This window comes from Terrapene carolina, unplaced genomic scaffold, assembly GCF_002925995.2.
Source record: "Terrapene carolina triunguis isolate 2854851 unplaced genomic scaffold, T_m_triunguis-2.0 Scaffold68, whole genome shotgun sequence".
Taxonomy (NCBI): Eukaryota; Metazoa; Chordata; order Testudines; family Emydidae; genus Terrapene; species Terrapene triunguis.
In genome coordinates this window covers 61,051,846-61,079,400 of record NW_020664419.1, presented here as the reverse complement: position 1 = coordinate 61,079,400, position 27,555 = coordinate 61,051,846, and the positions used below count along the sequence as shown (strand labels likewise).

Genomic DNA, 27,555 nt, shown 5'->3' with positions numbered 1-27,555 from the left:
GGTGCGGGCTCAAGCCGGTTCTGTTTTGTATTGTTAAGAGGAACCCTATATATTGAACACAGTCCTTGCTGCTGCTGACACCACCTGGCAGAAGGATTACATATATAAATACTATGTAAGCTGTGATACAGCATGGCCAGAGGGCAGCAGGAGAGGGTTAGAAGGGAGCCTTATTCCCTGTAGAGAGAAGAAAGTTTGCTATAGATTAATTAGAGCACCTGAAGTCTGTCACCTGATAAAAAACCCCTGCTTCAGTCAGACAGGGAAAGGAGTTGAAGCCGAGAGGATTGGTATTGGAGCAGAGAGCAGTTTGAAGGAGTAGAAACAGTGGATTGGTGTTGGAGCAGAGAGCAGTTTGGAGGGAAGCAGAGGGAAGTTTGGAGAAGTGCTGCGGTGGGCTAAGAAGACCAAGACCCTAGGTAAAGGGACACCTGGCTTGTGCAGAGGGAGGGCAGGAAGCCCCCACAAGCTGAAGGGCAGGAGAGGGAAGTAGCCCAGGGGAAGGAACCGCTAGTTCAAGTGGTTTACCGCTATCCTTAGGGCCCCTGGGCTGGGACCCGGAGTAGAGGGCAGGCCCGGGTCCCTCCCTCTCCACTCCCCTCCTCTAGGACACTAGTGGGGCATTTAATATCCCAGTTCAGGGGCAAGAAACGGTGTCCTGAACCCACCCACCCCAGAAGAGAAAGCGCGAGACCCATCATAGTAGTGCCGGCAATTTGCCACAAAACTTCTGTGTCAAGATGTACTTTGGGCCAACACGTAATTTTAAAAGTGCATACATGTACTGTGTTCAGCAGGTATTATGACAGTGTAAATATAATACAGGTGCATTCTAAGGTTCTATTTTGATCTTAGTTCTATTAACATGAAATCATTCCTTTTGCGGGCATTGTTTACAATACTTTCAAAAAATCTTCACTAAAAATGCATTATATCACATTGCTGAAGCTAGTTCTGTGAGCAATTCCTATATTAGCAATGCTAAGACTATTCAATTACTAGTTGCCCTTAAAACATTCTCCTCCTCACCTTCTTCTATTAGGCAGGTGTCCTCCCAGTACTATTAATCAGAAAATCTAATTCTGGACTGGAGCTTTTCCTCATCCGAGTATTCCTCAAATGCTAAGCCAGGCTTCCGAGAGTGGGGAATCACTTTTGGCATGTTGTCCCTGCAAATGTGGCGAACAGTCCCCTTTGATTAAATGACTAGGGCTGCATGCTGAGATAGGAGAACTGTATGTCCCATCCTGCTTTGGTAACCATCTGATTGCTTGGAGGAGAGAGGAAAAAATGTACTTCACTAATAGAAGTCAAAGGAGTCTGGAAATGCTTGATTTCAGAGGGCCCGGCGCTCATGTGTAAATCAGCCATGCTGTAGGCCTACAAGGGCCAGCCTGTTACAAACCGAGCCGGGTATGCATGTTGATGACTCATACCAGTGCTGACAGTCACTCACCAAGACATAGCTAGACATCACCATAGAGCAGTGGCCTGCTGTTTATATATGCAAGGCACACATTGCATGCCCTGCATGCTCAATCAGCTGTGTGCTGTCCAACTGGTGGCCCGTGGGACAATTCTGGCTGGATCCTGTGATAAATGAAGGGGGTGGGAGGTAACTCCTTTTTATGGACACCCAGCCGGCCAGTTAGCTATGAAATCCCTGTTGGTGGCTGTTCTCTACTTGCTTTACCTGTAAAGGGTTAAAGAAGTCCACAGGTAAAAGAAGGGAGTGGGCACCTGATCAAAAGAACCAATGGGAGGGCTAGAACTTTTTAAAATTGGGGGAAAAAATTTCCCTTTGTCAGTTGTTGTTGTTGTTCTCTGGGGAAGAGGAGAACAGAGCAGCAGTTATGCTATGAGAAGCTTTAAGCCAGGTATAAAAAATCATCAGATCATACCTAGAACTATTTATTTGAAACCCCCCAGATGTGTAAGTAGATCAGGAATGTTTAGAAAGACGCAATTAGGTTTATTTCTGTTTATTTCTTATGGCTAGTAGACTCCTCTGTGTTAACCCAAATACTTTTGTTTTGCTTGTAACCTTTAAGCTGGGCCTCAAGAAGGTTATTCTTGATGTTTAATTTTTGTAAGTGGGATTTTTAAATCTAGAAAAAGCCTAAGATCCAGATATATTTTCTGTCTTTTTGTTTTTAATAAAATTTACCCTTTTTAAGAACAGGATTGGAATTTTGGTGTCCTAAGAGGTTTGTGCACATGTTGTTTAAGTAGCTGGTGGCAACAGCTGATTTCCTTTGTTTTCTTTCTCAGCTCTTCCCTGGAGGGGGAGTGAAGAGGCTTGAGGGTACCCCACAGGAAGGAATTCCAAAGTGCGCCTTCCTGGGTCCAAAGGGAGGTTTTTTGCACTTGGGTGGTGGCAGCATCTACCCATCCAAGGTCAGAGAAAAGCTGTAACCTTAGGAGTTTAATACAAGCCTGAAGTGGCCAGTATTAATTTTTAGAATCCTTGCAGGCCCCCACCTTTTGCACTTGAAGTGCCAGAGTGGGGAATCAGCCTTGATAGACCCCATGGAGGATGCCATTTTGTAGACCTTGTGCTATTTGCAAGGTCACGCTGCATGGAGGATTTTGAGTGAGTTGTTGCATGCCTTACTAAAATTCACATGTGACTGTTGTAGAACTTTTCATACTTTCATATTTCCTCCAGTTCAGACAACCAAAGCAGAAAGATACTGTTCCTAAACCTACCAGAGACAGCAACAACTGAAGTCTGTGACACTTCTATGAAGAGGGAGGATGATGTTCTCAAGCCAACTGTACTGTGTTCAGCTCCAATCCAGGATGTAGCTGAACTCGTCAGTCAGTCTTTAAGTGTCTTCTCCTAGGGTGGGGTCCGCAAAGAAACGTAGGCATTGCTGTGCTCAGTGTCCCAGCACTGTGGACGCATGGGAAGAGACAGACACCTTAAATGCAATCCACAAAAGCCAGTACGCTAGGCAGCACAACACCTACGTTAGCAGATGGGATATGCTGATGAGGTGTGTGCTAAGCCCTACCTGTCTCTTGGAGATAGAGGCATAAATCTGGGCTGCAGACACACCTATTTCTGCTTAGCAATCCATGAACAGGAACCATTGGCACCAGAATGGGGAGGGGACCATGGACCTCCCATTTTTTAAAGTGGACAAGCCTGGCCCATCCATTTTTCACCACAGGCGACAGGCATCCCTGCCTCCACCTCTCTGCATCCCCCCAAGGCCCTGGCCAGCCGGCAACTGGAGCCATGCTGCAGACCCTCCACCTGTCTGAGGTGGGGAGGCCAAGAGCAGCCTCTGGCCTGTATACCCACCCCTGGACCCCCCACCAGGGCAGGTGGAGGGTCCATGGCTCCTCACAGCTGCCTGGCCATAAGGCTCTTACCATGGCTGGGCTCCAAGGCCTCATTCCCTGGCTGGAGCTGGGTTGGGGTAAGAACTGCATGGGCAGCTGTAAACCCTCCACCAGGGGGCCCGCAGGGCAGGGACACAGGCACGGGGCTGCTCTCAGGCCTCCCCCGCCAATCCCAGGCAGGTGGAGGGTCCGTAGCTCCTGGCCTGCTCCAGCTTGGCCAGGGATGGGGCCTTCGGTGGAAGGGGTAGGGCCACAGGGGGGGCCCTGGTCCCTAGCCCCCCCCCCACTTTTGGGAAGGCTCTGCTGGGGCTGACAGGAACCCACTGCCTGAAATTAGGCATTTTAGGTACCTAAGCTTGTTTCTCTTGCTCTCTGGCCCAATGATTATTTACATATTTATCCAATGGAATGGTTGTTAAGCAAGAGAATGACTCTGCAATCCAGCGGTTAGGTCCCCCAACTGGGAGATTGGAGACCCAGGGTCCAGTTCCCCTCCTCCAATGACTTGCATTATTAATCCCGTGGAACAGATTAAGAGGAGAAACTGAGGGAACCCCATATGAGACTATCCCATAGCTCACTCATTAGAGCACTTTTCTGAGAAGTAGGAGACCCCTTTTTAAATCTTCTCCCTCTCTGACAAAGAGGGGGGAATTGAACCTGAATCTCCAACATCCCAGGGAAATACTCTTATCCCCACTCTACAAGTTGCAAGGTCACCATCCTCCTCTGGCAGCTGGCTTTTGGAGGGCTCCCAATTCAGTAGTGTAGCTGCAGCAGCAGCAACAGTTTAGCTATGCTGAGTACAGACCCATTGGCTTCAAGTGGGCTTGTACTCCGCCCACCAAAGCTATGGCACCAGTGCCTGCTACCACATCTACACTATTGTTTATACACATGCTAGTTCTCATCAAACTACCAGGAGCATGTGTACAGTAGCAAGGGAATAACATCTCTACCTCACAGAAATCAACTGCTTCAGCAATATATTTACACAAAGGGTTTCTGGAGACACATAAGAATTGTCATACTCAGGCTAGTAGTCCACCTAGTCTAGTATATCCTGCCCTTTGACAGAGACCGGTTGCAGTTATTTAACTGCAGGCAGTTTGAGATAATGTATATTTAAGATAAGTTTTCAATTTACCCCTCATTAACTAGATATTGGCTTACACACCAGTTGGAGAGTTTAAAATCCCTTTCAAGCTTTAAGTGTTATCCACATCAATACATAATGCTTTTCTGGACCCTGCTAAATTCAAATTGTCCCTGACTTGAAAGGTAAAACATTCCACTTTAATTGAATTTCATGCAGCAGAAGTATTTCCATTTACTGGTTAGATTTTGAATTTGGCCTTGCACAGTTTCATTGAGTTTTATTAGACTGGTAACTGCTATTGGTATTAATATTGCAATAATGCTAGTCACCCTAGCTGCAAGCTTTAATTGTACAGAAGCAATTACTGAAGTGAGGGGTCTTTGTTCATTCTAGTTTGAGTTACGTGTTTAAAGTCATATGTTACACATGTCAAGAAGGGTTAGGAATGTTAGTCAGACACAACATGAAAGGAATCTGTACCAAAAGTAATTCAAGTTCCTGCTTCAAAGATATGGCTTGAGGTGTTTCTTCTACACTGGAATATGATAGTAATGTGAGACAATCCAAAGACTTGGAGAGCTATTACAGATAGACATTGAAGAAGAGTTTCATGTTTGTCTTCTGAAAGTAGTATACTACTTTCATTTATGGGACAGCACTCAGATCTGAAACCAACCAGCACCTCCTTTCTTCCTAAGAAAAGGAAAAGATGCTGCAGTCAGAACTGAGTTGCTGTTCTACTACACAGCTATGTTCTCCTGTATATGTTTATTTATGGAAATGAAACAAGATGCAGAAAGAGAGCAAGCAAATAGGGAGTTTAAAAGTTGCTATTTTTAAATGATCCATAAATTAACCTGTTAAATTTATTCCCAACTAACTTGAGGAAAAGAACAGTGACAGACCTATAGAGACACAGGTACCGGTATCAAAAAGGTAACTCATTTAGTATTTTGAGTTGCTGATATAGAATTATGTACACTTATTTCAACACAGTAATATGGTTATGCATTGCAGCTAGTTTACATGGCCTTTTAACAGAATATTCAAGTCTTGTGATCAGACTTTTCATTAATATTTTCCACAGTCATTTACAGAGGCCAAGCAATAGCATGCTATGTTTTCTTGCTAGTTAAGATGTACAAGCCATTTACACAATGTTTGAAAAGTTACCTAATTGGATGTGTCTGTCAGGTTTAAGCCCAAGCGTGCCAAGATTGGATTGTGGAAATGGAGGTTCCTACTGTTTTACCATGAAGTACTTAAACTAAATCCTATCATTTTTGGACAGGGGGAAAAATGGAATACACTGAGGATATTCAGTGTATTCTTGTTGTAGTACAAATGGATTTGCCATCACCTATACTGTATAATAGATATTTCCCACAGCTTTCAGTACATTTGCAATTGTTTAAGTGATAGTGATTCTGCCCTTCAGAAAAAGGAAAGCCAAAGAATATTCTATTTTGTCAGACACCACTTTTACTGTTTTTCCAAACATGACAAATTGTGTAAAAAAAAAAAAAAAAAGTCAGAGCACAACAATTTAAGTTTTAATTAATTGCCACCATGTGTGTTCCTTCTGCAGATAATTTTTTTAAACACACTTTAATATTTCCAAAAAAATATCTGCCCAAAACCTTAAAGTAGGCTTCACCAAGCTTTACAAAAGCAGCAAAGCATGAATATAATGTAGTCCTTTCTAGTGTTCCTATAGTTACACTGCATCTTGTAAGTTTTTACATCTTACATTTATAGTCAATAAACCACTCAAAATCAAAAATAATTCAGGAAAGTTAAATTTCATGTACTTGTTCACTCAAGCTTTGTAGTATGAACAACTAATGCTCATTAAAGTTTAAAATGCTGTCTTGGAGGCAAGGGTACTAATACAACTTTTCACAAACATTGTTTAGTGGCTACCAGATGGACAAGGGCTAATTTATTTAAGATTAAGCTTCCTTGGAGACTAGGGAGAGGATGAAGCAATTGCCATCTCAAGTCTGCAATGTGCTCCACTGTTCATCTGGGAGTCAAGTCCCTCTGGGTTAATTGGAGTTTCAGGAAGCACTCCTGCCCTGTCACTAGAGGTGCTCTGAAGCATATTGCTGCTTGCCAGGAAGAGACTTTTAAAGAGCTCTGTGTAACCGAATACACCAAAAAAACCTGTTAGGAGTCTGCAGGAAGAGCGGGTGAAGAAACAAGCAATCTGACAAAGTACAAATGAAAAACTTGCATCTTTTCACCAATTGTTATTCACTTGACAATTGCTGACAAGGCTGATGTATTTCTGCACCTGCACTTGTAAAAGCAGATAAAATATTTAATATTTAATTTACAATGTATTTTACCAGCTTGGCATACAGAATGAATATATCGTATATCAAAGTAGTTGACAGTTATGGACTTGTGTAAGCCCTGCAAAAATAGTAGTTCAGGTATCTGCTAATTAAAAAAAAAATCAGTTTGCAGTTTAGAAGTGATACAGTTGAATCTACCACAAAATACAAACAGCTGCAAAAATGTATACCATTCCAACAATGTATATAAGTTATTAAATAATGATCTGATTTAAAAGAATATAAATGAAGCCTTTAAGTAGGTCTTTTCTACATGCATATTATTCCTCATTAAAGAAAAATATGTAAAAAGGCCATTGGTAATTGCTTTGTTAATCACTGTAGAAAATGCCAATTCTCTGGTCTCAGACTCCACTAGTTTAGCACTTGAGGTCTCTGCAGTGTTATAAGTAATTATTTTTCAATACTGTTAATTCTATTACTCCATTGGTAAAGAATGCATGACTTGAAATATGGCAGTCTTCATGTTGAGGGGCAATAATCCACAGTTTTACACAGTTATCCAGAAGAACAGCACCCTCCACTGCTCTGTGCTTGTGGCTCATCATCAATAATCTGTACACCCCGCCTTGCAGTTCCTGACTGGCTGGCACCATTGCCTCTTGCTCTTTCATCCACTTGAGCAGTTTCTATCATTCCTAGAAAATAAGAACTCAAATCAGGATGACATTCCATTACAATTTTAAATATTTCAAAGATCTGAATTCTTCAACAAGCTATTTAATCTCAATGCACACAGAGCTGTTATCAACCTGATTACATTTAGCAATACAAGATACAAGCAAACTGAAATTTTTCAACATACAAGTGGATTTTTTTTTTTAAGTCCTAATCCATATCTAGGTCCCAGAAATGCAGACCACCCAGCAGCTCTAATTGGACTTCAATAGGAGCATTTGGGTGCTCAGTAGTTAAGTCTATTTGGGCCTAAATAAATTACCTCTCTCAACCATATTAACTACTGCACTAGAGCTGGTACATAGGAACAAAAAGTTACTGCTGAAAATTCTACAAATAAAGGAAAGCAACAGCAGACAGCTGAATGATTCTAGATCTGTTTCCTTCCTAATCTGGCTCCTTTGAAGGTTTAAGACGCAGGTGTTCACAAAGAATTCATAGATGCAGGGAGTAAGGTACCTATATTCCAATCCAGACCATTTGGAATGTGGTTTAAGATCTGTACAATAAACTCCAAGTTGACTCTGGACAGCAAGTGACTAGTGAGAACTTCAAATCAGAGTTCTGAAGCCAAGTTTCTGGGGGATGGAGGATTAGAAGGGAGCAATAGTGGAAGGAGAAATAGTCATAGGGAAAATGGAAGAGGAAAGGGTGTTTATGTACTTTCCTGTTTTCAACCAACCAGTGCTCAGACAGGGTGAAGGCGAGACCTTGGACAGAGTGCAGAGGTACAAGAATGAAATTTTAAACAAATACAGTTTGAAACACTATATTCCAAATAGCCTGTACAAGCCTTAACTTGGTTTTCATTTTTACTTTGTACACTAGAACCCCTATTTTATTAACTAATTGAGGATTGAGTTCAGACAGTTGAACGTCTCAAAATTACAACAGGTACAGTGCACAAGGCAATGTATTAATCATTCAATAATATGCACATATCACATGTATGCAGTGTGCCTGATTTTTTAATCTTTGGCAGCAAATCTTAGTCTTTTCAAGCCTGCAGCAACTTGAAGGTTGGCTCAAGGACTGAAGACATTCAGCAATAGAAAGTTTGGCATCAAAAGATTAGTTCACAACTGTTCATTCATAAGACTGATCAGTTACTAAATTAAACTACAATAGATTAGATATCTGTGCAACCCATCTTCCAACTTATTATTTAAAAGGACTTTATTCTGATGAGGGCTTTTTCCATCAACTTGTACCAATGTAAGTTCACCACAGCAAATGCAATACCTACTTTTACAGAGATCAAGGAAGAGTTCTTCAATTCCTTTGTTTTGTTTGGCTGAAGTATGATAGTGTTTTGCTCCCACTGATTCTGCATACCTGTATATAGTGCAAATACAGAAAAAGCTTTTACTTATGAGACCACATGGAATGTTAAAGAAACCAAAAATCCTTTCAAGCCTTCATACTTTGAAGTGTATAATATTCTTTGTAAGACAAATATACAAATCAAAATATGGAGGATATTTACCACATTAAACTTTTCTATTTAAATTTGATGCCAATCCTGTATATTGTGTGCAAAAAAAAAAAAAAAAAAAAACCACCCCACCCCAAACCCACCTTTTAGCAAACAATAGATAATAGAAGCTTGGAATGATGACAGGGGATGGATCACTTGATTACCTGTCCTGATCATTTCCCCTGGGGCACTTGGGATCGGCCACTGTTGGAAGACAGGATACTGGGCTAGATGGATCTTGGGTCTGACCCAGTATGGCCATGCTTATGTTCTTTTCAAGTACATAAAAAGGTTGTTACAAGGAGAGAGAAAAATTGTTCTCCTTAACCTCTGAGGATAGGACAAGAAGCAGTGGACTTAAGTTGCAGCAGGGTGGTTTAGGTTGGACATGAGAAAAATCTTCTTGTCAGGATGGTAGTTAAGCACTGGAATAAATTGCCTAGGGAGGTTGTGGAATCTCCATCATTGGAGATTTTTTTTTTTTTTTTTTTTAAGAGCAGATTATACAAACACCTGGTCAGGGATGGTCTAGAGAATACTTAGTCCTGCCATGCATGCAGGGGACTGGACTAGATGACCTCTCAAAGTCCCTTCCAATCCTACGATTCTATGAATAGTGTAGATTCAGAAGCATCACTGAAAGCAGTAAACGGAGCATCTACTATTTTAAAAACACTTCAGAAGCTAAGTTTACTACAGAATATACTGCAATTTAAGAGTGTTTTGTATAATTTTGAAGCTTTGTAAATCCTTGAATACATGTGTGGAGTAGAACATGGATGGAATGTTAGCTATAGCAGTAATTCTGGCTGATAATACAAAAGCTATGGTAATTAGCTACAATTGTTCACTAAAAGCACGACTGCTTCTTTACTCTTGTGATGAAGGTACTAGTTATAGCAGAATTGATTTAATTTAAAGTTATAGTCAAAGTTTATTTATTTAACAAGGGAAAAAACAAAAAACCCCCAAACTTACGTTTCTGCTTCTTGAACTGAAACATGCCTCTCTTTTTCCAAGTCTATTTTGTTACCTGTCAGAGAGAGACACCAGTCTTTAGTCTGTTCTACACACACTGCAAAAATCTGAAGAAAAAGTCTAGAGACTATGGATCTTTCTTCCTATCACTTTCCAAAGACCACCTTCTAACATAATCTAACATCAAGCTGGTGTTCCTGAAAATGTTTTACATGTTAAGGGTTAGCAGTATTTAAAGATTTTCCCCTTTCACCCAGATACTTAGGATGGGATCCACAAAGGTATATTGGCACCCCTAAGTCCCAATTTTAGGCTCCACTGTTGACCACAAAACTCCTGCCAAACCCTGTAGGCACCAAATAAGTTTAAGTACCTAAGTTTTCAGGGTAAAACAGTTTTCCTAGTGCCTATTTTCCTGCCTTTGGTCATGCACACTGGCCTTCCTCTAGGTGTCCTGACACCTGTGTCCATGAACTGGGGAAGAGCATTTACCTGCCCATCTCATATGCAGGGCCTGATCCAGGAGACATGCTCAGAAGCTGCCTGTTGGATCACAGTCCATTTGAAGTGTGACCACCAGAGGAGGGAGCCACCTTATGACTTTTAGCCCAGTGGTTAGAGCACTCACCTGAGAGGTGAGACACCCAGCTTCAATTACCCTCACTGTTTAGTGACAATAAGATATAAACAGGGAGGGGGTCTCCCACCTCTCAGGAGAATACTCTCACATGAGTGGCCCACAGCTCAGTCACTGGGAGACAAGGATGGAGTCTGTTGAAGCTGTTCCACTGTGGATAAATAATGAAAGCAACTGGAGCAGGGGAACTTCAGCCTGGGGCTCCCACCTCTCAGACAAGCATCCTAACCACCAGGCTACAGATTCAGTCCCATTCTCTCTGGCCAACTCACTTTCATTTATTCACAGTGGAATGCTCCAACAGGAGAGATGGTGGAGCCTCACATCTGAAAATCCCATAGTTTAGTGGTTAGAGCACTCAGAAGTGGGAGATCCCTGTTCAAATCCTCTCCCCATCTGGCAGAGGGCGGGGATTTAACCTGGGTCTCCCACACCCTAGGCAAGTTCTCTAACCACCAGGCAAAAAAAAGTTATAAGGTGGGCAGCACCACCACCTCCAGACATTTTATGTGGGGTAAGACAGGCACCTAACTCATTCCCACAAGAAACACCTGAGGTACTTAAGCCACATGACTCCAAGAGACAGGTTCAGGTTTACAGATCATTAAGTAGAGGTAAGTACTTCCCAATGGCCCCAACTTAGGCTGCTATCTCCAAGAGAGGGGCAATGCTTAGAACAACCTCCTCTCTTCGGCATCTCCCACTGGCTCGCTTAAGTGGCTCCTCACCTAGTGAGCTAGCTTTTGTGGATTGCTTTCTAAGGTACCCATCTCCTCATTCATTGTATAGGGAGCCTAGGCACCTAACTCAGGCTTATGAATCGCAGTGTTGTTCCTGTGATTTTTTAGGTGCCTAAATGTTACGCACCAATGCTCAGTGTGTGACACCCAAGTCCATTTAATACATACTGAGGACGCTAAAGTTAATTTATCTTTCCACACCAAATCTTGCATATACTTAAGAGTTTAGGTATCATTAATATATAGCATCTGTTGAGTTCACTGTAAGACTAAGTAATCATGGCAATGTTTAAATTGCATATTTACAAGTTAAACAAACAAGTCTCTCATCCACTCAAAACAGACTGCTTTAAAAATAAAATAGCCTTACCAACTATACATAAACAGATTTCGTTTCCCAACATTTTTCTTAATTCCTTGACCCAGTTTTTTACCTGCATACAAATATCAGAGTTAGATGTATTCTCATTTTAAGAAGCATGTATCACCACTTTACGGTCATGGATCCAACTATACAGCTTTAAGACTAAGAGGTACCTATGCAAGTGTCTTTATAGAATAAAAAGGACGAAGTCAGAGAGGGCGATCTGGAATCCAGAGAGGTTATGCACCTCTGAGTTGTACTAAAGGTAACCCAGCAGCTGTTATCCCAGTCCCAAAAAGAGCAAGTTACATATCACATATGTGATGTAGATGGCACATGAGGTTGCCTTTTAGGTCAAATCTGAATTCTGTATCAACTGCTACATAGGTTAGTGTGTATGGTGTTCTACTAGAAGAAATGGGGTCTTCTCTGAGTGTTTTACAATCCAATTTAGACATAATGGATGACTGTTTTGGGAGGAACAGAATCAGAAAAGAATATTACTTTTGCAGGTATGGTTGGAGATGGGCCAACAGAAAATACTTTGTCCACACAAACTACATGATGAGTGTATAAGCTTATGAATTTCTATTTTATTATGGTTAAGGAAGGAAGTTAACTGCAAGAAAGTCAAATAAAAATTAGACCCTTGATACAAAAGTGAAAACATACAAAACCCCCCCAAAACTTTTACATGCTAACAAAACAAAAAACCACACATTTCTCTTTAGACAAGAGCACTCTGTCTAAAGAGCACATGATGAAGAAAAACTTGATTAAAATGAAAATCCTTCAGAATCTTACCAAGTAGATCATTTAGATTTATGGACTGAACTCTGGAATATATCAGCAGCTCTATATAGACAAAACCTTACCTCTACTTACTGTTACAATACATTAGTAATCAAGGGCACATTGTTCTTGGAAACGTTTTCTTTAGTGTAGTAACTTGGAAATTAGGGTAAAGTAGTATCAAAACAATATTTCTGAAAGTAGTGCATTTCACAAGCAGGGCATGTTATGTTTCAAATAATTGAGATCTATGCAATAGGCATGTATAGTACCTAATGTTATTGTTCCATCACTACCACATTAAGCACTGTTCTTGAAAATATATAGTAGAGTAGTTCTGATCTAATTACTTCAGAATATAAGCAGTTAAACTTTAATGATAGTGCCATAACAGCATTAACCTTAACTGTTTTACCAGGAGCAAAAAGAAAAAAGTTCCAACTTCACCAAAACGGAACAATTTAAGGAAGTATTTTCTATTAGATAGAACAATTTAGATCTTTCAAATTGATCAGTTATAAAAATTGACTGTATTGCAGTTTTTGTAACTAAGTTTATAAGGCAGTAATTCTCTAAATTAGGAAGTACATTTAGTTACTGATTACATGAAAACTTCCAAGTTGCACACTCATACTGTAGGGAAGCTTTGAACCGGTTTACTTGTGAGGAGATGGATGAATCTGTCACAGTACCTTTTGAAACGAGTCTTCATCTGTTATGTCATATACTAAAATAGCTCCATTAGAATCTCTGTAGTAAATTGGACCCAGTGCATGGAATCTTTCTTGACCTGCTGTATCCTGCATGTGGTAGACATTTGTGTTAGTGTTCATTAAGGCAAAACTGACGACAGCATTCAAGGAAATCCAATTATTGAACAAGAGTGACACTAGAAATACGTAAAACTTAATTCTTGGCAAGAATTCAGAATCTCAAATATGTATTCATTTTATTTGCACTTGTTCTTAAAATACTAAGACTTGAATTCCATTTTAAAAGTGAAAAGTTGAAATTTATAAAAGCAGAGTGAATAGAAATGTAAGAGGCAGATAAGCAAACATACCCATATTGCAAGGTTTACTCTTTTTCCTCCAATATTTAGCTTCTTTGTTAGAAAAGATGCCTAGAACAGAAATTAAAATATGTATGAAATAGTTTAAAGACAAGAGTCATTATAGTTAATTTTTACATTTATGACTAATCCAGAGAGTTATTTATATTTGAATTACTTTTGTACTCTTACAGGTTTTAAAAAGGAAAAAAAAATCCTGAAGCAAAATCTGTTCAGACCACCATTAATAAAACCAAGGTAACCATCAGAAGATGTGTGGAGGTGATACAGACCAAAACAGAATATTGTCCAAGGCTGGGGATTAGCCTAGCTCTAAGAAACCACACTTCCAGCTTGCCTTTCAGAGTATCTCCAGGCAAGTCTAGAATTAACATCTCACTACTGCCTCACAATTTGAGCAGCATCTAAGGGCTTGTCTACACTACCGCGGTAGTTCGACGGCTGGCAATCGAACTTCCGGGTTCGATTTATCGCGTCTGGTGTGGACGCGATAATTCGAACCAGGAAGTGCTCGCCGTCGACTGCGGTACTCCACGTCAGCGAGAGGAGTACCGCGGAGTCGACGGGGGAGCCTGCCTGCCGTGTGTGGACCGCGTCTGAACCGCGGTAAATTCGAACTAAGGTATGTCGACTTCAGCTACGTTATTCACGTAGCTGAAGTTGCGTACCTTAGATCGAATTGGGGTGTTAGTGTAGACCAGGCCTAAGTAGTAACTGCCATTTATTCAGTCTGGAGTGAAGACGGGTAAGAATAAATTCAGGAAATGTTTTGCATTATGATGTTACAAATGATCTGGCATCCCAAGCCAATTATGTAATATTTTAATTATAAAAATCTAGTTTAATGAGAACAAGTAGTTAAATTTGCCCATTGTTTATGGGTTAAGACCTAAGATTTGAACATTAAACAAGTTAATCAAAAACACATTAATCAGCCCTAATTAGTGTGACTACAGGTCTGTCTCATCTTACGCGGGGGTTCCATTCCGCGTAAGATGCGACAGACCTGTATTAGCTAGCTATTATCCTTTGGCATCCATGTTCACTTCTGATCCTCCATGAGAACATCCCTGCCTTCAGAGTAGTTTGTTCTCCTTGGTCTGAATCCTAGGGGTGTTTTAGTTATACCATAAGCCAAGTGATTTTTTAATTAATACCACCCCCCCATTTGGAACATACCAGGGCAACGGAGCCTGGGACTGATGTAGCCCAATTTAAAGAATTAAGAGCTCAAGGCATGACAAATTTGGTGGCAACAGTGGGCTTAGCTACCATAGTGACTGAAATCTTAATTTGAGGGGATTTTTTGAGCAGTGGTTCTCAAACTTTTGTTCTGGTGACCCCTTTCACATTGCATGCCTGAGTGTGACCCCCTACCTTACATAAGAACGGCCATACTGGGTCAGACTAAGGGCCCATCCAGCCCAGCATCCTGTCTGCCAGCAGTGGCCAATGCCAGGTGCCCCAAAGGGAGTGAACCTAACAGGCAATGATCAAGTGATCTCTTTCCTGCCATCCATCTCCACTCTCTGACAAACAGGCTAGGGACACCATTCCTTACCCATCCTGGCTAATAGCCATTAATGGACTTAACTGGGTAAATTCATGGAGGTTCTCTTTTAAACCCTGTTATAGTCCTAGCCTTCACAACCTCCTCAGGTAAGGAGTTCTACAGATTGACTGTGCGCTTATAAACATAATACGTGTTTTTAATTTAACACCATTATAAATACTGGAGGCAAAGCAGGGCTTGGGGTGGAGGCTGACAGCTTGCAATCCCCCACATAATAACCTCACAACCCCTGAAGGGTCCTGACCCCCAGTTTGAGAACCCGTTTGAGGCTTGGCAAAAAGAAAAATTTTATTAAGATGTTTTTAAAAAAGTGAATGGTACAGAGTTTAAGCATAGAAGTTTCTGGTTACCAGGGAATAATACAGGCCCTGGAGGTTTTTCGCCTTCCTCCGCAGCATGGGGCAGGGGTCGCAAGCTGGAGGATTCTCTGCGACTTGAAGTCTTTAAATCATGATCTGGAGACTTCAACAGCTGAGTTAAGGGAAAGTGGGTGGGTCAGCTTTTGTGGCCTGCATCATGCGGGAGGTCAGACTAGATGACCATAATGGTCCCTTCTGACCTTAAAGTCTATGAGTCTATAATAGAGATTATCGAGGGGTGCAAAGTTCGGTTTAAGATTGGGTGGCATAAGGAATATGTTGCAACTTTCCCCACATGAAATAGACTGGCCCTTCTCTTTGAAATAAGACGTTTGTGGGCAAGAAAACAGGAAAAACTCCCATCAGTGGCAGCTTCTTTCATAGAAAAGCTATAGAATCCAGATTCAGACTACAGCAACCAATTGACATGGTTAAATACTACAACTCCAGACTGCAGCCAAGTAAAATAATAATCTGGACACCATACATATTGTCAATCTACCAGTTCACTTTAGATACTACGAGGAGGTAAAGGTACCCCCAACATTTAGATTTCAAACCACATAGACATTCAGATTTTTTTTGAATTAGAATTAGAACCAAGACTAATAAATTACTTCAATCTCAGACTCGTAGAAATGGCATTTTAAGTTTGCATTAAAGCTAGGGACAAAAACTAAGCTAAAAGTAAAGCCTGAAACAGTAAAACAAAAACAGACAAGCAGAAGTGTTGACAGTCACAGGAGCAAATATTTCATGTCGTTTACTTGTGACTATAGCCCAAAAATTGTGACAGGTATATTTTCTTTGATGATCAAATGTAAAGTCTTAGCTGCTGAACAACAAGTGATTAGAAGATTTTCCCACAGTCTGAAGCTAAGTGAAAGCAGGCTTCAAGTTATATTTTTATGATGTATTAGACAATATGCTAAAGTTACAATGCAATGCACAACTGCTTTACCCATGTAGTTTAAGGAGTTAGGCAGCAGAGGTAACTCCCCTGGTTCGTAGGCTTCATTATTGGGTTAACAGTGTTTAAGTAAATTTCTCAAGCAATGTCCCCTGGTCACTTAGAATTTCTAGCATTTGGGACTATAAATATGCTAGTATTCAGTGTAAGGGTATGTTCTTCGAATGGATACACCAGTGCATTTTAGTCTTTTTTTTCCTTTTCTTAAGAATCCAAGAACTTTAACCTGTTAGGTTTCCAATTGCAAGAAGTCTCTTCACTTCTGTTTCATTCAACAGAAAGAGCTGCAGTTCTGAGAATTAGGCAATGTAACTTGGAAGATAATAGATCCTTATTCATTTCAGTCCTTTTGTAGCTTTACTGAATATAAAGCTTAGTGGTCTGAGGCTAGTTTAAATCTGAAAGTCATGAGTTTTAATTTCCAGTCATTCCTTTCAACTTTTTTTTTTAATTTTATGGCAATTTTTTGGATGTGGTTTCCAAAACATGAGATGAGCAGAAGTTATTGCCAAATAATCTCAAGCATCTCTGAAATAAACTGCAACTACTATTGATATATTGAATCTTGTGATATCTTATGACTTTTCAGTCCTTTATAGCATTACAAGCCTTTGATCTCCAATGAATGCTTCAACCTACTATTTAAATTAAGTTCAGTTATGCTTAACTCATTAATCTCCTACAATTGTTAAGAAATGGTCTTCCATCTATGGGCACACTGAAGTGTTAAATACATCATTCCCTTAAAGAGCAAAAGCCTCATCCCTGCTCCAGCCCCTTTATGCTGGATAAGAGCCTAAGCAGCATAAAAAAAGGCTCTAAAAGTCCCAGATCCAGTTAGGAGAGGATTCCCTCAAGCCCTGATGTAGGGGGAATGCCAAGGGCATGCTGGGTGCAGGGTCACTGTGTGCAGCACTGGAAATTCCAGACGGTGCTGCAACCTATATGGCAATCTAGGGAGGCGGTCATAACTTAGACAAGCCCCCCCCAAGTCTACTTAAATTACATCAGGGCTGCTCCAGCCCCCAGAGCAACCCAGAATTAGGAGGGTGCAAAGTTTACTTAAAGCTGCATTAGCCCCTCTTCATCTCGGCTCTGTGTGCCATGCCTCTTTATATTTACTGTAGTTTAGATTTGAGAAATAATTCCGAAGGGGGAAAAAAAAAAAAAAAAAAAACCACACACCTTATTTCAGACAATTGTTTATCACTTCAGCTCCAGAAGGCAGATTAGCAACTTCCACCATTTCAATGATTTGCAGTGCTTATCACTTTAGCAATAGACATGCATTATTAAACTGTTTAAGATCCAACATGTCAGCCATATTTGATTTCATGACTGAATAATTAGTATATACCCATGTACTAGCAGCATCCAAATGCCAGAGTCCTGGGGAAGTTTCACCTAGAATGGACATTTTGCCTATCAGAGTTCTCCCTGTAGTTTCCAATGAAAAAAATTTCCTTTCACAGTTAAAAAAAAGTCTTGCTAAGTTCTGCTAGTACAGAAAGATTACATTGCAGTGAGTGAATGTGTGTATAAAGTAGCACTGAAGGACTACGGGACTCTGAGATGGGATGAGCTGGATACATGTAATGTAGCAGATCAAAGGTCTGAGAATTTTAACTACAGAAAGAATATTGCAATACGCTGGGTTTAGTGATTAGTTCATATTGATGAATTTATAAAGGCTGAACTAGGTTTATTCCTTGTCTGGGAAGCACTAGGTAAGGAAAAGATTTAAGAAGCCTGTCTCCACCCATAAAGAGTAAGCACAGCCCATCTTCCAATGCTAGGGAGGGAGCCAGTTCTGCAAACAGGGCTAGCTGGCCCCATTGAAGGCATTTCTGGACAGGGCTAATGCCTCACCACGCTCCGGCATGCTAGAATGGCTCCAACTTTTCAAGAGTTTAGCACGACCCACATTGCACTGTGCTTCTCCCCTCTTATCCCATGGCAAAAGGTAACTTTTAAAGAAAGCAACAGTGCTTCCCGGCCCATCCCCTCTCTTTCATATGGCTCATCATCATATGGCCCCTGATTCAACAAATCAACTTCAAAGGGAACTACCTGTATGCTTAGGTACGTTGCTGACTGGAGTCATAATGCAGAACTGAGTCCTTACTGTATTAAATTAAATTAGACTATAAATAGGATTTCCCCCCCCCCCCCAAACACTAAAAATCTGCCTAAGCACAATTTAAACCACACCATTTCATTGCTTGATCATGTTTCAAGATAAATGAGAATACATTCTTAATTTAAAGTCACTGTCAAGTCATAACCGGCTGAGCTTATGAGGCCTTGTGCTCTCATGTTGAGAGCACATCTATCTAATGTGGTAACTGATCTTATGCACCATTCAAAATTCATAAGGTTTCAGAGAATGTTCTAGGCATCAGTGGCCAGAACTCTATTTGAAGGGGGGCAGGGAGGGTCAGAAAACCAAGGGGGGGTGGGGGAAGGGGACACATGGAGTCCTACCATCTATTTCATGCAGTCACAGGTTCAAGCACTTCGCCAACTGTCTTTAAAAACAAACTGTTTGACAACACCCATTAATACCCCTATCTCATCTTGCTTATCCTTCCAATAACATTTAACATGGTGACACACTGAATAATGAAGGACTCATCTATACTTAAATTTTATATCAGCATACCTATGTCAGAGGTCTGAAAAAAACCCACACCCCAAACCAACATAACTATGCCAATAAAACATCTGATGCAGATGAAGCTATGCCAACATGAATGCTTCTACTGGCATAGATAATATTGGGGAGGTGTTGTTCCTATATTGGCAGAGGCTCTGCATGATAGATATAGCCTTCCCTGCCAGACAAATAAGAATGATCAGACCAATGGTCCACCAAACCCAGTATCCTGTCTGACAGTGGCAGATGCTTCTGAGGGAGTGAACAGAACAGGGCAATTTACTGAGTGATTATAATCTGTTGTCCACTCCCAGCTTCTAGCAGTCAGAGGTTATGGGTAGGGTGACCATAAGTCCCGACCGATCTTTGGTCGGGATGCATTGTCCTGATATCTGCCAGCAGCACTGTGGTTTGTTTTTTGTGTGTGCTCTGCTGGCAGGCACCCTCTCTCCCCCCCCCCACCCATGTGTCCCAATATTTTCTTCCCCAGTTTAGGGACACCCAGACTGTGAGGTTGTCTCAGACCATCTTGACTAATAGCCATTGATGTGCCTATCCTCCATGAATTTATCTAATTCTTTTTTGAGCCCAGTTATACTTTTGACCTTCACAATGAGTTCCACAGGTTGACTGTGTTGGGTGAAGTACTTCCTTATGTTTTAAGCCAGCTGCCTATTAATTTCATTGAGTGCCCCTTGGTTCATGTGTAATATTAAGTGGTAAATACTTCCTTATTCACTTTCTCCACACCATTCAGGATTTTTTAGATCTCCATCATATCCTCTGTTGCCTCTTTTCTAAGATGAACAATCCCAGACTTTTTAAATCTCTCCCCATATGGAAGTTGTTCTATACTCCTAATCATTTGTGTTCTCCTTCTCTGTATCTTTTCCAATTCTAAAACAGATTATATTTAGATGGGTCAAAAAGAACTGCACAGTATCAAGGTGTGGGCATACCATGGATTTATGTACAGACATGATATTTTCTGTCTTATCCACCTCTTTCCTAATGGTTCCTAGGATTGTTAACTTTTTTGACTGCTACTGCACACTGAGCGGATGTTTTCAGAGAACTATCCACAATGACTCCAAGACTTCTTGAGTGGTAACAGCTAATTTAGACCATCATTTTGTATGTATAGTTGGTACTGTTTTCCAATGTGCATTAATTTTCATTTATCAACACTGAATTTTGTCAGCCATTTTGTTGCCCACCCAGTTTTGTGAGATCCCTTTGTAACTCTGTCTGCTTTGGACTGATCTTGAGTAAAAAGATCTGCCAATTTTGCTACCTCACTGTTTACCCCCTTTTCCAGATAATTTATGAATATGTTCAACAGTACTGGTCCTAATTCAGATCCTTGGGGGACCCTTCTATTTTCCTCTCCCCAGTGTAAAAAAACTGACCATTTATTCCTATCCTTGGTTTCCTATCTATTAATCAGTTACTGATCCATGAGAGAACCTTCCCTCTTATTCCATGACTCCTTACTTTGTCAAAGGCTTTCTGAGAATCCAAGTACACCATATCCACTGGAATCATTTGTCCACATGTTTGTTGACCCCCACTCAAAGAATTCTAATAGATTGGTGAGGCACGATTTTCCTTTATGAAAGCCAATAGACGAGCACAACATATGGAGGATGAGTCAATGTATCTGATAATTCTTTTTTTTTTTTTTCTTTTTTTAACTATAGTTGCAACCGAATTTGCCTAGTACAGTAACTCCTCACTTAAAGTCGTTCGGTTAACATTGTTACATTGCTGATCAATTAGGGAACACGCTTGTTTAAAGTTGTGTAATGCTCCCTTCTAACGTCATTTGGCAGCCGCCTGCTTTGTCTACTGCTTGCAAGGAGCAGCCCGTTGCGGCTAGCTGGTGGGGGCTTGTAACCAGGGTGGACTGGCAGCCCCACTATCAGCTCCCCGCTCCCCTAAGTTCCCTGTGCAGCAGCTGCCCAGCAGGCTAGCAATTGCAGCTGTTCCTCCCCCCACTGCCATGTGCTGCTCCTGCCCTCTGCCTTGGAGCTGCTCCCTGAGAGACTCCTGCTTGCTGGGGAGGGGGGGAAGGGAAGGAAGAGGGGGGCTAATGTCAGGGTGTCCCCCCTCCCCCCTGCTCACCACATCTTCCATAGAGCAGGGGGGGAACACACCAGGTTCAGGATAGAGGGAGCTTGCAGAACCGGTGGTCTCAGCAAGCTGATCTAATTGACAAGGTAGTGTAGTTAAAGGGGAAATGCACACATCTCCCTCCATTCCTGCTGCCTTGTAGCGTGAGAGAGTTAACTGGCTGAGCCCTCAAGGGTTGCTAGTTCATTTAGCAGCAAGGGAAATATCCCACCCTCTGACTCCTCCACCTCAACCAAGCTTCACAATCATCATCACTGTGTACCAGTATTTACACACACACACACACACACACACACACACACACACACACACTCTTTTGTCTGGTGAAAAAAATGTCCCTGGAACCTAACCCCCTCATTTACATTAATTCTTATGGGGAAATTGGATTCGCTTAACATCATTTTGCTTAAAGTCGCATTTTTCAGGAAAAATAACTACAATGTTAAGTGAGGAGTTACTGTACTGAAGTTAACTAATATGAAGCCTATCTGGTACAGAGGCTGATTTAAGCAATACGTTATATACCATAGTTAGCAAGTATTTCTGCAATATCATATTTGAGTTCCTTCAGAACTCCTGGGTGAATACCATCTGGTCCTGGGGATTTACTATTGTTTAATTTATCAATTTGTTAATAGAAGAGATTTTGGAACAAGTAGTTCCTCAGATCTGTCACCTAAAAATAATGGCTTGTGTGGGAATCTCCCTCACATCCTCTGCAGTGAAGACCGATGCAAAGAATTCATTTAGCTTCTCCACACCAACCTTGACTGAGTACACCTTGATTGTCCAGTGAATTAAATACATCAGAAGCTGGAAGCCTGCCAATCTACCTTTTGCTAGTTGCTCTTCAAAATTTGCCTAATTTTTTTTTTTTTATTAAACCACACACTTGACTTGCCAGAGTTTGTTCCTTTCTATTTTCCTCAGTAGAATGGGACTTTCAGTTTTTAAAGGATGCCTTTGTCTCTTGCTGCATCTTCTACTCTGTTTAGCCACAGTGGTGTTTTTTGGTCCCCTTACTATTTTTTTTTTTAATTTTGGTGTATACATATAATTTGAGTGTCTATTATGGTTTTTTATTTATTTATTATTTCCATGCAGCTTGCAGGCATTTCCTTCTTGTGACTGTTCCTTTTAACTAGCCTCCTCATTTTTGTGTAGTTCCCTTTTTGAAGTTAAATTTTACTGTGATGGGCTTCTTTGATATGCTCCCTTCCCCCCAGGACATTAAGTTTAAATTACATTATGGTCACTATTACTAAGTGATTCAGCTATAATAATCTCTTCAACCAAATCCCATGCATTTAGGAGTAAATCAAGAATTGTCTCCCCCCTTGTGGGTTTCAGGCCTAACTGCTCCAACAAGCAGTCATTAATGGGGTCAATAAATTCTCTCTGCATCCTGTCCTCAGGAGACATGTCCTCAACTATATATGTTGGGACTAAAATCCCCAGTAACTGGTTTTCTGTAGCTTCTATAGCCTCCCTGAGACTTTCACAATCACCATCCACGTGAGTAGATTATTCCTTCTACTACATGCTTATTATTCAAGCATGGAATTTGTAACTGTAGAAATGATAAGATAGTGAAAAGAATTTCTATGAATCAAACTATATTTGACTACTCTTTCACATTTACACCATTCTCCACCCACCAGTGCAACCTACTCAGTCATTCCTATAATAGTGGGGGAAGCAGGACTGGGTACATGTAAGCATGCGGTACAGGGATGGGAGCACAAGAGAAGTTGGGGAATGCTAGTCTGGGGTGGGAGGCATGGGAAACGGGCACAGAGCCCCTGCCATGTGTGGGAACAGAAAATACTGGAATGGGAGGAGAGAGAATGGAGGCACAGAATCCCTGGCAGGGGGAGAATGGAGGGTGTTGCAGAGCATCCCTGAATTAGGGGATGCAAGGGTGGCATACAGGGAGTTTGTGGGGTAAAAATGGAGGGACATAAGGAGCCCCTGGTATATGCAACAAGTTTAGTCTCCAGAAGCCAGGAAGTGTGCGACCCCTTAGTTTAATCCATATGCTGACCATATATGGTAGTAAAATACACTTTAAAATAGGATACAGGAAAGCAACTACAATAAGAGAAGTAGTTTTGAAATGTGAACTGTTCACACAGTAAGTTTCAACACCAACTGACCCTGCAGCTTAATATTTTTAGAAGAGAGAAGAACCAGGGTCACTGCAGAGAGAGGATATGTAGTAGGATTGAAAGAAGATAGAGTTACATTTCTGGACATGACCCCTCAGCACAGGATGCAGAGATACAATTTCTAGACACCATTAATGACCGCTTCTCGGAGCAGCTAGTCCTGAAACCCACAAGGCCGGGGGGGGGGGGGGGGGGGGGACGACGACGACACGGGAAGACAATTCTTAATTTAGTCCTAAGTGGCACACAGCATCTGTTTAAGAGATGACGATATCAAAAACTATAAGTGAGTCAGCTAAGTTTAGTGATGTTACAGCCCTATAAAGATTTCATTTTTGTATATCCAAGGACTAAGGATAGAGCGCCACCCCTTTTCATGTGAGAAGGAAGTGCATTCTCCCCACATAAGTCCCTACTCCGAAAGCTTGTTTACAGGAGAAAAAAAGTTTCTTTTAAAAGCAATAAATCCAGAGGAAAAATTCATTCTTTTGGTTTTATTTTTAAAATTGAATTGTGGTGGACCTGTAGCTTCCCTCACTCTGTTTCCCCAATATCCACAGAGTATTGATTCAATTCATTTTAGCCTCAAGAAGTGCCTGAATTTCAATTTCCAGCTACAAATTACACTAACATGCTTGGCTGAAACTGAGATACATCAGATGACAAGACTATTAATAGTCTAATGTCACAGCCTTTAGTGGATAACTAAGTTCTGATATCAATGTAAAACCAGAGGCACAGGGCTTGTTTACACTTGCAGTGCTACAATGGGGCAGCTGTAGTGCTTGGGGAGACCCTACCAATGCTGCTGAGAGTGCTTCTCCCATTGGCATAGGTAATCCACTTCCCCAAGTGGTGGTAGCTATGCAGACAAGAGAAGTCCTCCCATTAACATAATAAAACACTGTCCACATCAGGGATTAGGTTGGTTTAACTACATTTCTTTGGGGGTGGGGGGGGGGGGGGGAGAAAAGAGAGAGAAGGGGGTAGCAGATTTTCCAGGACACAGTCTGGATTGGGCTAGTCTAAAGCAGTGTCATACACTTTGTCCTTATTATATCTTAAGTGGTGCTATCATTGTTCTGCTACAACTGCATCCATCTGCTGTCAGCAAGTACAGGAGTATTTAATGAAGAGTTTAAACTCTTCATTAACACCTCTCTAGAGCTGAAAGACTTGGGAAGAAAGGTTCATTAAAGAATCAACCCTAAGCCATGCACCTTCAATTAAGGTGAGCAAGCTCACACCTCAGAAAGTCCTCCAGGAAAAAAAAAAAAAAAAAAACAGAAGATCAGACTCTACATTAATATTTTCATGGTTATGAAGGTTTTAAAAATATTTCAAGCCCTTATGATAAGGAAAGAAAACCTAAATACTTTGATAACTAAAGGATTTATTTTCTGGTCTCCACTACTGTAGTATCATACACACACCTCTAAAAGTGTAAATTAGAAGTGTAAATTTTCTTCAGACCTGGTTGAGAAAGAAATTTAAATTTTTCTTGAAACAGATAATGCACAACTTGCTTGCAGCTCCACTCTATGTTGTCATCCCTAAATAGTTTGTTCTCACTCCAGAGTAGTATATCTGGAACTGTGGTTCACAGAGCAGTGGGACACACAAGACAAATTAAAAAGCTGTTCCAGACTCTTAGGGTATGTCTACACAGCAACTAGACACCCGCTGCTAGTGTGTCAACCAATTCAGGTTTGCAGGGCTGTTTCATTGCTGTGTAGACTTCCAGGCTTGGGCTCCAGCACAGGCTCTAAGATCCTGGGAGGTGGGAGAGTACCAGAACTCAGGCTCCAGCCAGAGCCTAGATGTCTACACAACAATGAAATGGCCCTGCAGCCCAAGCCCTGTGAGCCCGAGTTGGCTGGCATGGGCCAGCCACAGGTGTCTAGTTGCTGTGTAGACACACCCAAAGAGTCTGAGAATCACTGGTCCTGAGCGTTTATACATGATACATAAGCTTGTACATGCACTTCAATACATGTCAAATAAACTTAGCAAATTTCAGGATTTTGGTGTTGCAAATCTGGGGCCAATCATTTAGACAGGATTTATTCTCAAACATTTTAGCTGCCATGAACAATTACATGGAGTGGCTCTTTCAATAATTAGAATGTTACCCAAAACTGGCTTAATCCTCATATTGCAGAACGGCTAAATTAGAAAGTTTGGAGAATTTAGCACATTTCAGCAGTAATATTTACTAGAAGTTGTACTCAAAATTCTTGATGTTTATGCTGAGTTTTTCAAAAACCTAAAGACAAAATTTGAAGGCACTCACAATTTCTTTGAAGATATTGGTCTTCCTTAATTCTTAGCAGCTTAACTTCACCACTTAGAACATTAACCACAGCAATTAAAGCTGGAATTTACACACTTAGTCATCAGGCCACTCATGTTGCCTAGTTAGTGAGCAGGAATTAACACTTTCAGATCATGTTTCCCCATATCAGGCTTGCAAAGGCCCACATGCAGAAAGCTGAGAGCCTGAACAGGTCATGGAACTCAGAGAAGAAAGATGAAGTATTTAAACCCAAACCCAGGCCATTTGGGGTGTAAACGGAACTACAGAACCCCCTCAAACCAGGAAGTAACCAACAAGGAACAAGCCTGGCCACTTAAAACCAACAATCGAGTAGGCAGGAAGAGGGAGAAAGTAATTAATACACGTATGCCATTCTTCACCCAAGGAAAAGGTGATGGTGACAGGCTGGACCTCACAACAGCAGCAAGGACAGTATCAGAAAGTGATAGGGCCATCTGAACAGGACTCAGCCCGGAGAAGAGACCAGAGAGGCAGATGGGGACTGACACCAAAGGGGCGTCATACATATAAAAAGTACGCTGGGAACAGACAGCTCAACAGCCAGACTGGCCTCCACGTATATACACACAGACACCTCGGCCCCCCAGCGCTCTCCCCCCGCCCGGCGCCAGGGCCCGTCCCGCGCGCACCTGCAGGGTGGTGATGTGCTTGTCGTTGAACTTGTTCTCGCAGTAGCGCAGCACCAGGGAGGTTTTCCCCACGCAGCCCTCCCCGAGCAGCACCACCTTGAAGGAGAAGCTCCGGCCGCCTCCCCCCGCGCCGGAACCCGCCGCCGCCGCCATCCGCAGCGAACCCGCCCGCTCGCCGGGCCGCGGCCTCACATCAGCGACGCAGCGGCCGCAGGGCGCAGCAGGACACCGACCCCGGCCGGGAGCCGCCGCGAGGAGAGCCCGGGGATGGGGGCAGCCGCGAGGAGAGCCCGGGACGAAACCGGGAGAACCAGGGCACTTGTCACGGCCGCTGGCCCCGCTCCCTCTAATGGCGTCTTCTTCCTCCTACGTCACGCTCCGCTCGGTCACGCGACATGTTGGCAGCCAACGGGAGGGGCAGACGCTGCGGGTGCCGAGGCCACGCCCAGAGCCCCAGGAGGGGGAGGAGTAGGGGCGGGGCCTAGCGAGCTTCCCAAGGGGCGGGGCCATGAGGAGGCGAGGAGGCGTCTGACCCTCCGTGTCCCCCCCCGGGGGCGATAGTCAGCGCCGGCCTGGGCCCAGGCCGGTGTCGGTAGAAGCAGGCAGCAGCTGGGCAGGGGCGGGATGGCTCCTTCCTCCGTAACAGGGAGCTCGGGCTGTGAAGGGTTGTCCGGAGGGGTCGGGGTGACAGCAGGGACAGCCCCAGGGCAAGGCACAGCCTGGTATCCAGCAGGGAGCCTCAGCTGGCCTGGCAGGCCGGGTGCCCCTCCACAGTAGTGTTACAGCCTGACACTGGAAGGTGTCGTGTCCTCTGGCGTTGGCCAACTAATAACTCTCTGGTCATTAATATTTTTGAGTGGTGTAGGGCCGTGATGGGCACTGGGGATTAGAAATCCACGCTAGACTTGTGGCTAAAGTGTGTGCAAAGCAGGTGTTTCCTCACTTTACATCTAAGCAGCACACAGTCCCATCAGGGCAGCAAAGGGTGGAGGCAAACCTCACACTGACAAGTGGGGGAAGAGACAGTGAGGAGTCTATGCCCCAGCAGGAGAGAGACGCTTGGTCTGGGTTTTATTTTTCAGAAGGATCCATTTCAAAGGTTTACTGGTCTATGAAGACCGGAGGCTGAACCTCAAATGATAAGCAGCTAAATCAACTGATTGCATACAATATTGCCGTAT

The 27,555-nt window shown here is 42.2% G+C and overlaps 1 protein-coding gene across 1 annotated transcript; it reads right to left on the bottom strand.

Moving 5' to 3' along the window:
- Window positions 1-5,803: 5,803 nt before the first annotated feature.
- Window positions 5,804-26,749, bottom strand: RAB21 (RAB21, member RAS oncogene family). The gene is made up of 7 exons (XM_024209106.3): window positions 26,375-26,749; window positions 13,540-13,599; window positions 13,169-13,276; window positions 11,691-11,754; window positions 9,944-9,998; window positions 8,735-8,823; window positions 5,804-7,448 (listed from the first exon to the last, which is right to left on the bottom strand). Exons 1-7 carry the CDS (start codon window positions 26,525-26,527, stop codon window positions 7,309-7,311), a joined length of 669 nt encoding a protein of 222 aa, XP_024064874.2. The 5' UTR covers window positions 26,528-26,749; the 3' UTR covers window positions 5,804-7,308.
- Window positions 26,750-27,555: the final 806 nt, after the last annotated feature.

What these genes read in the sequence shown, in the direction of transcription:
- RAB21 (XM_024209106.3), bottom strand. Translation starts at nt 26,527, where the DNA reads ATGGCGGCGGCGGCGGGTTCCGGCGCGGGGGGAGGCGGCCGGAGCTTC. An exon ending in AATCTGTTTATGTATAGTTG is followed by an intron (nt 9,999 to 11,690) that starts GTAAGGCTATTT and finishes TCTCTCTGACAG; the next exon opens with GTAACAAAATAGACTTGGAA. An exon ending in TCAGTTCAAGAAGCAGAAAC is followed by an intron (nt 8,824 to 9,943) that starts GTAAGTTTGGGG and finishes CACTATATACAG; the next exon opens with GTATGCAGAATCAGTGGGAG.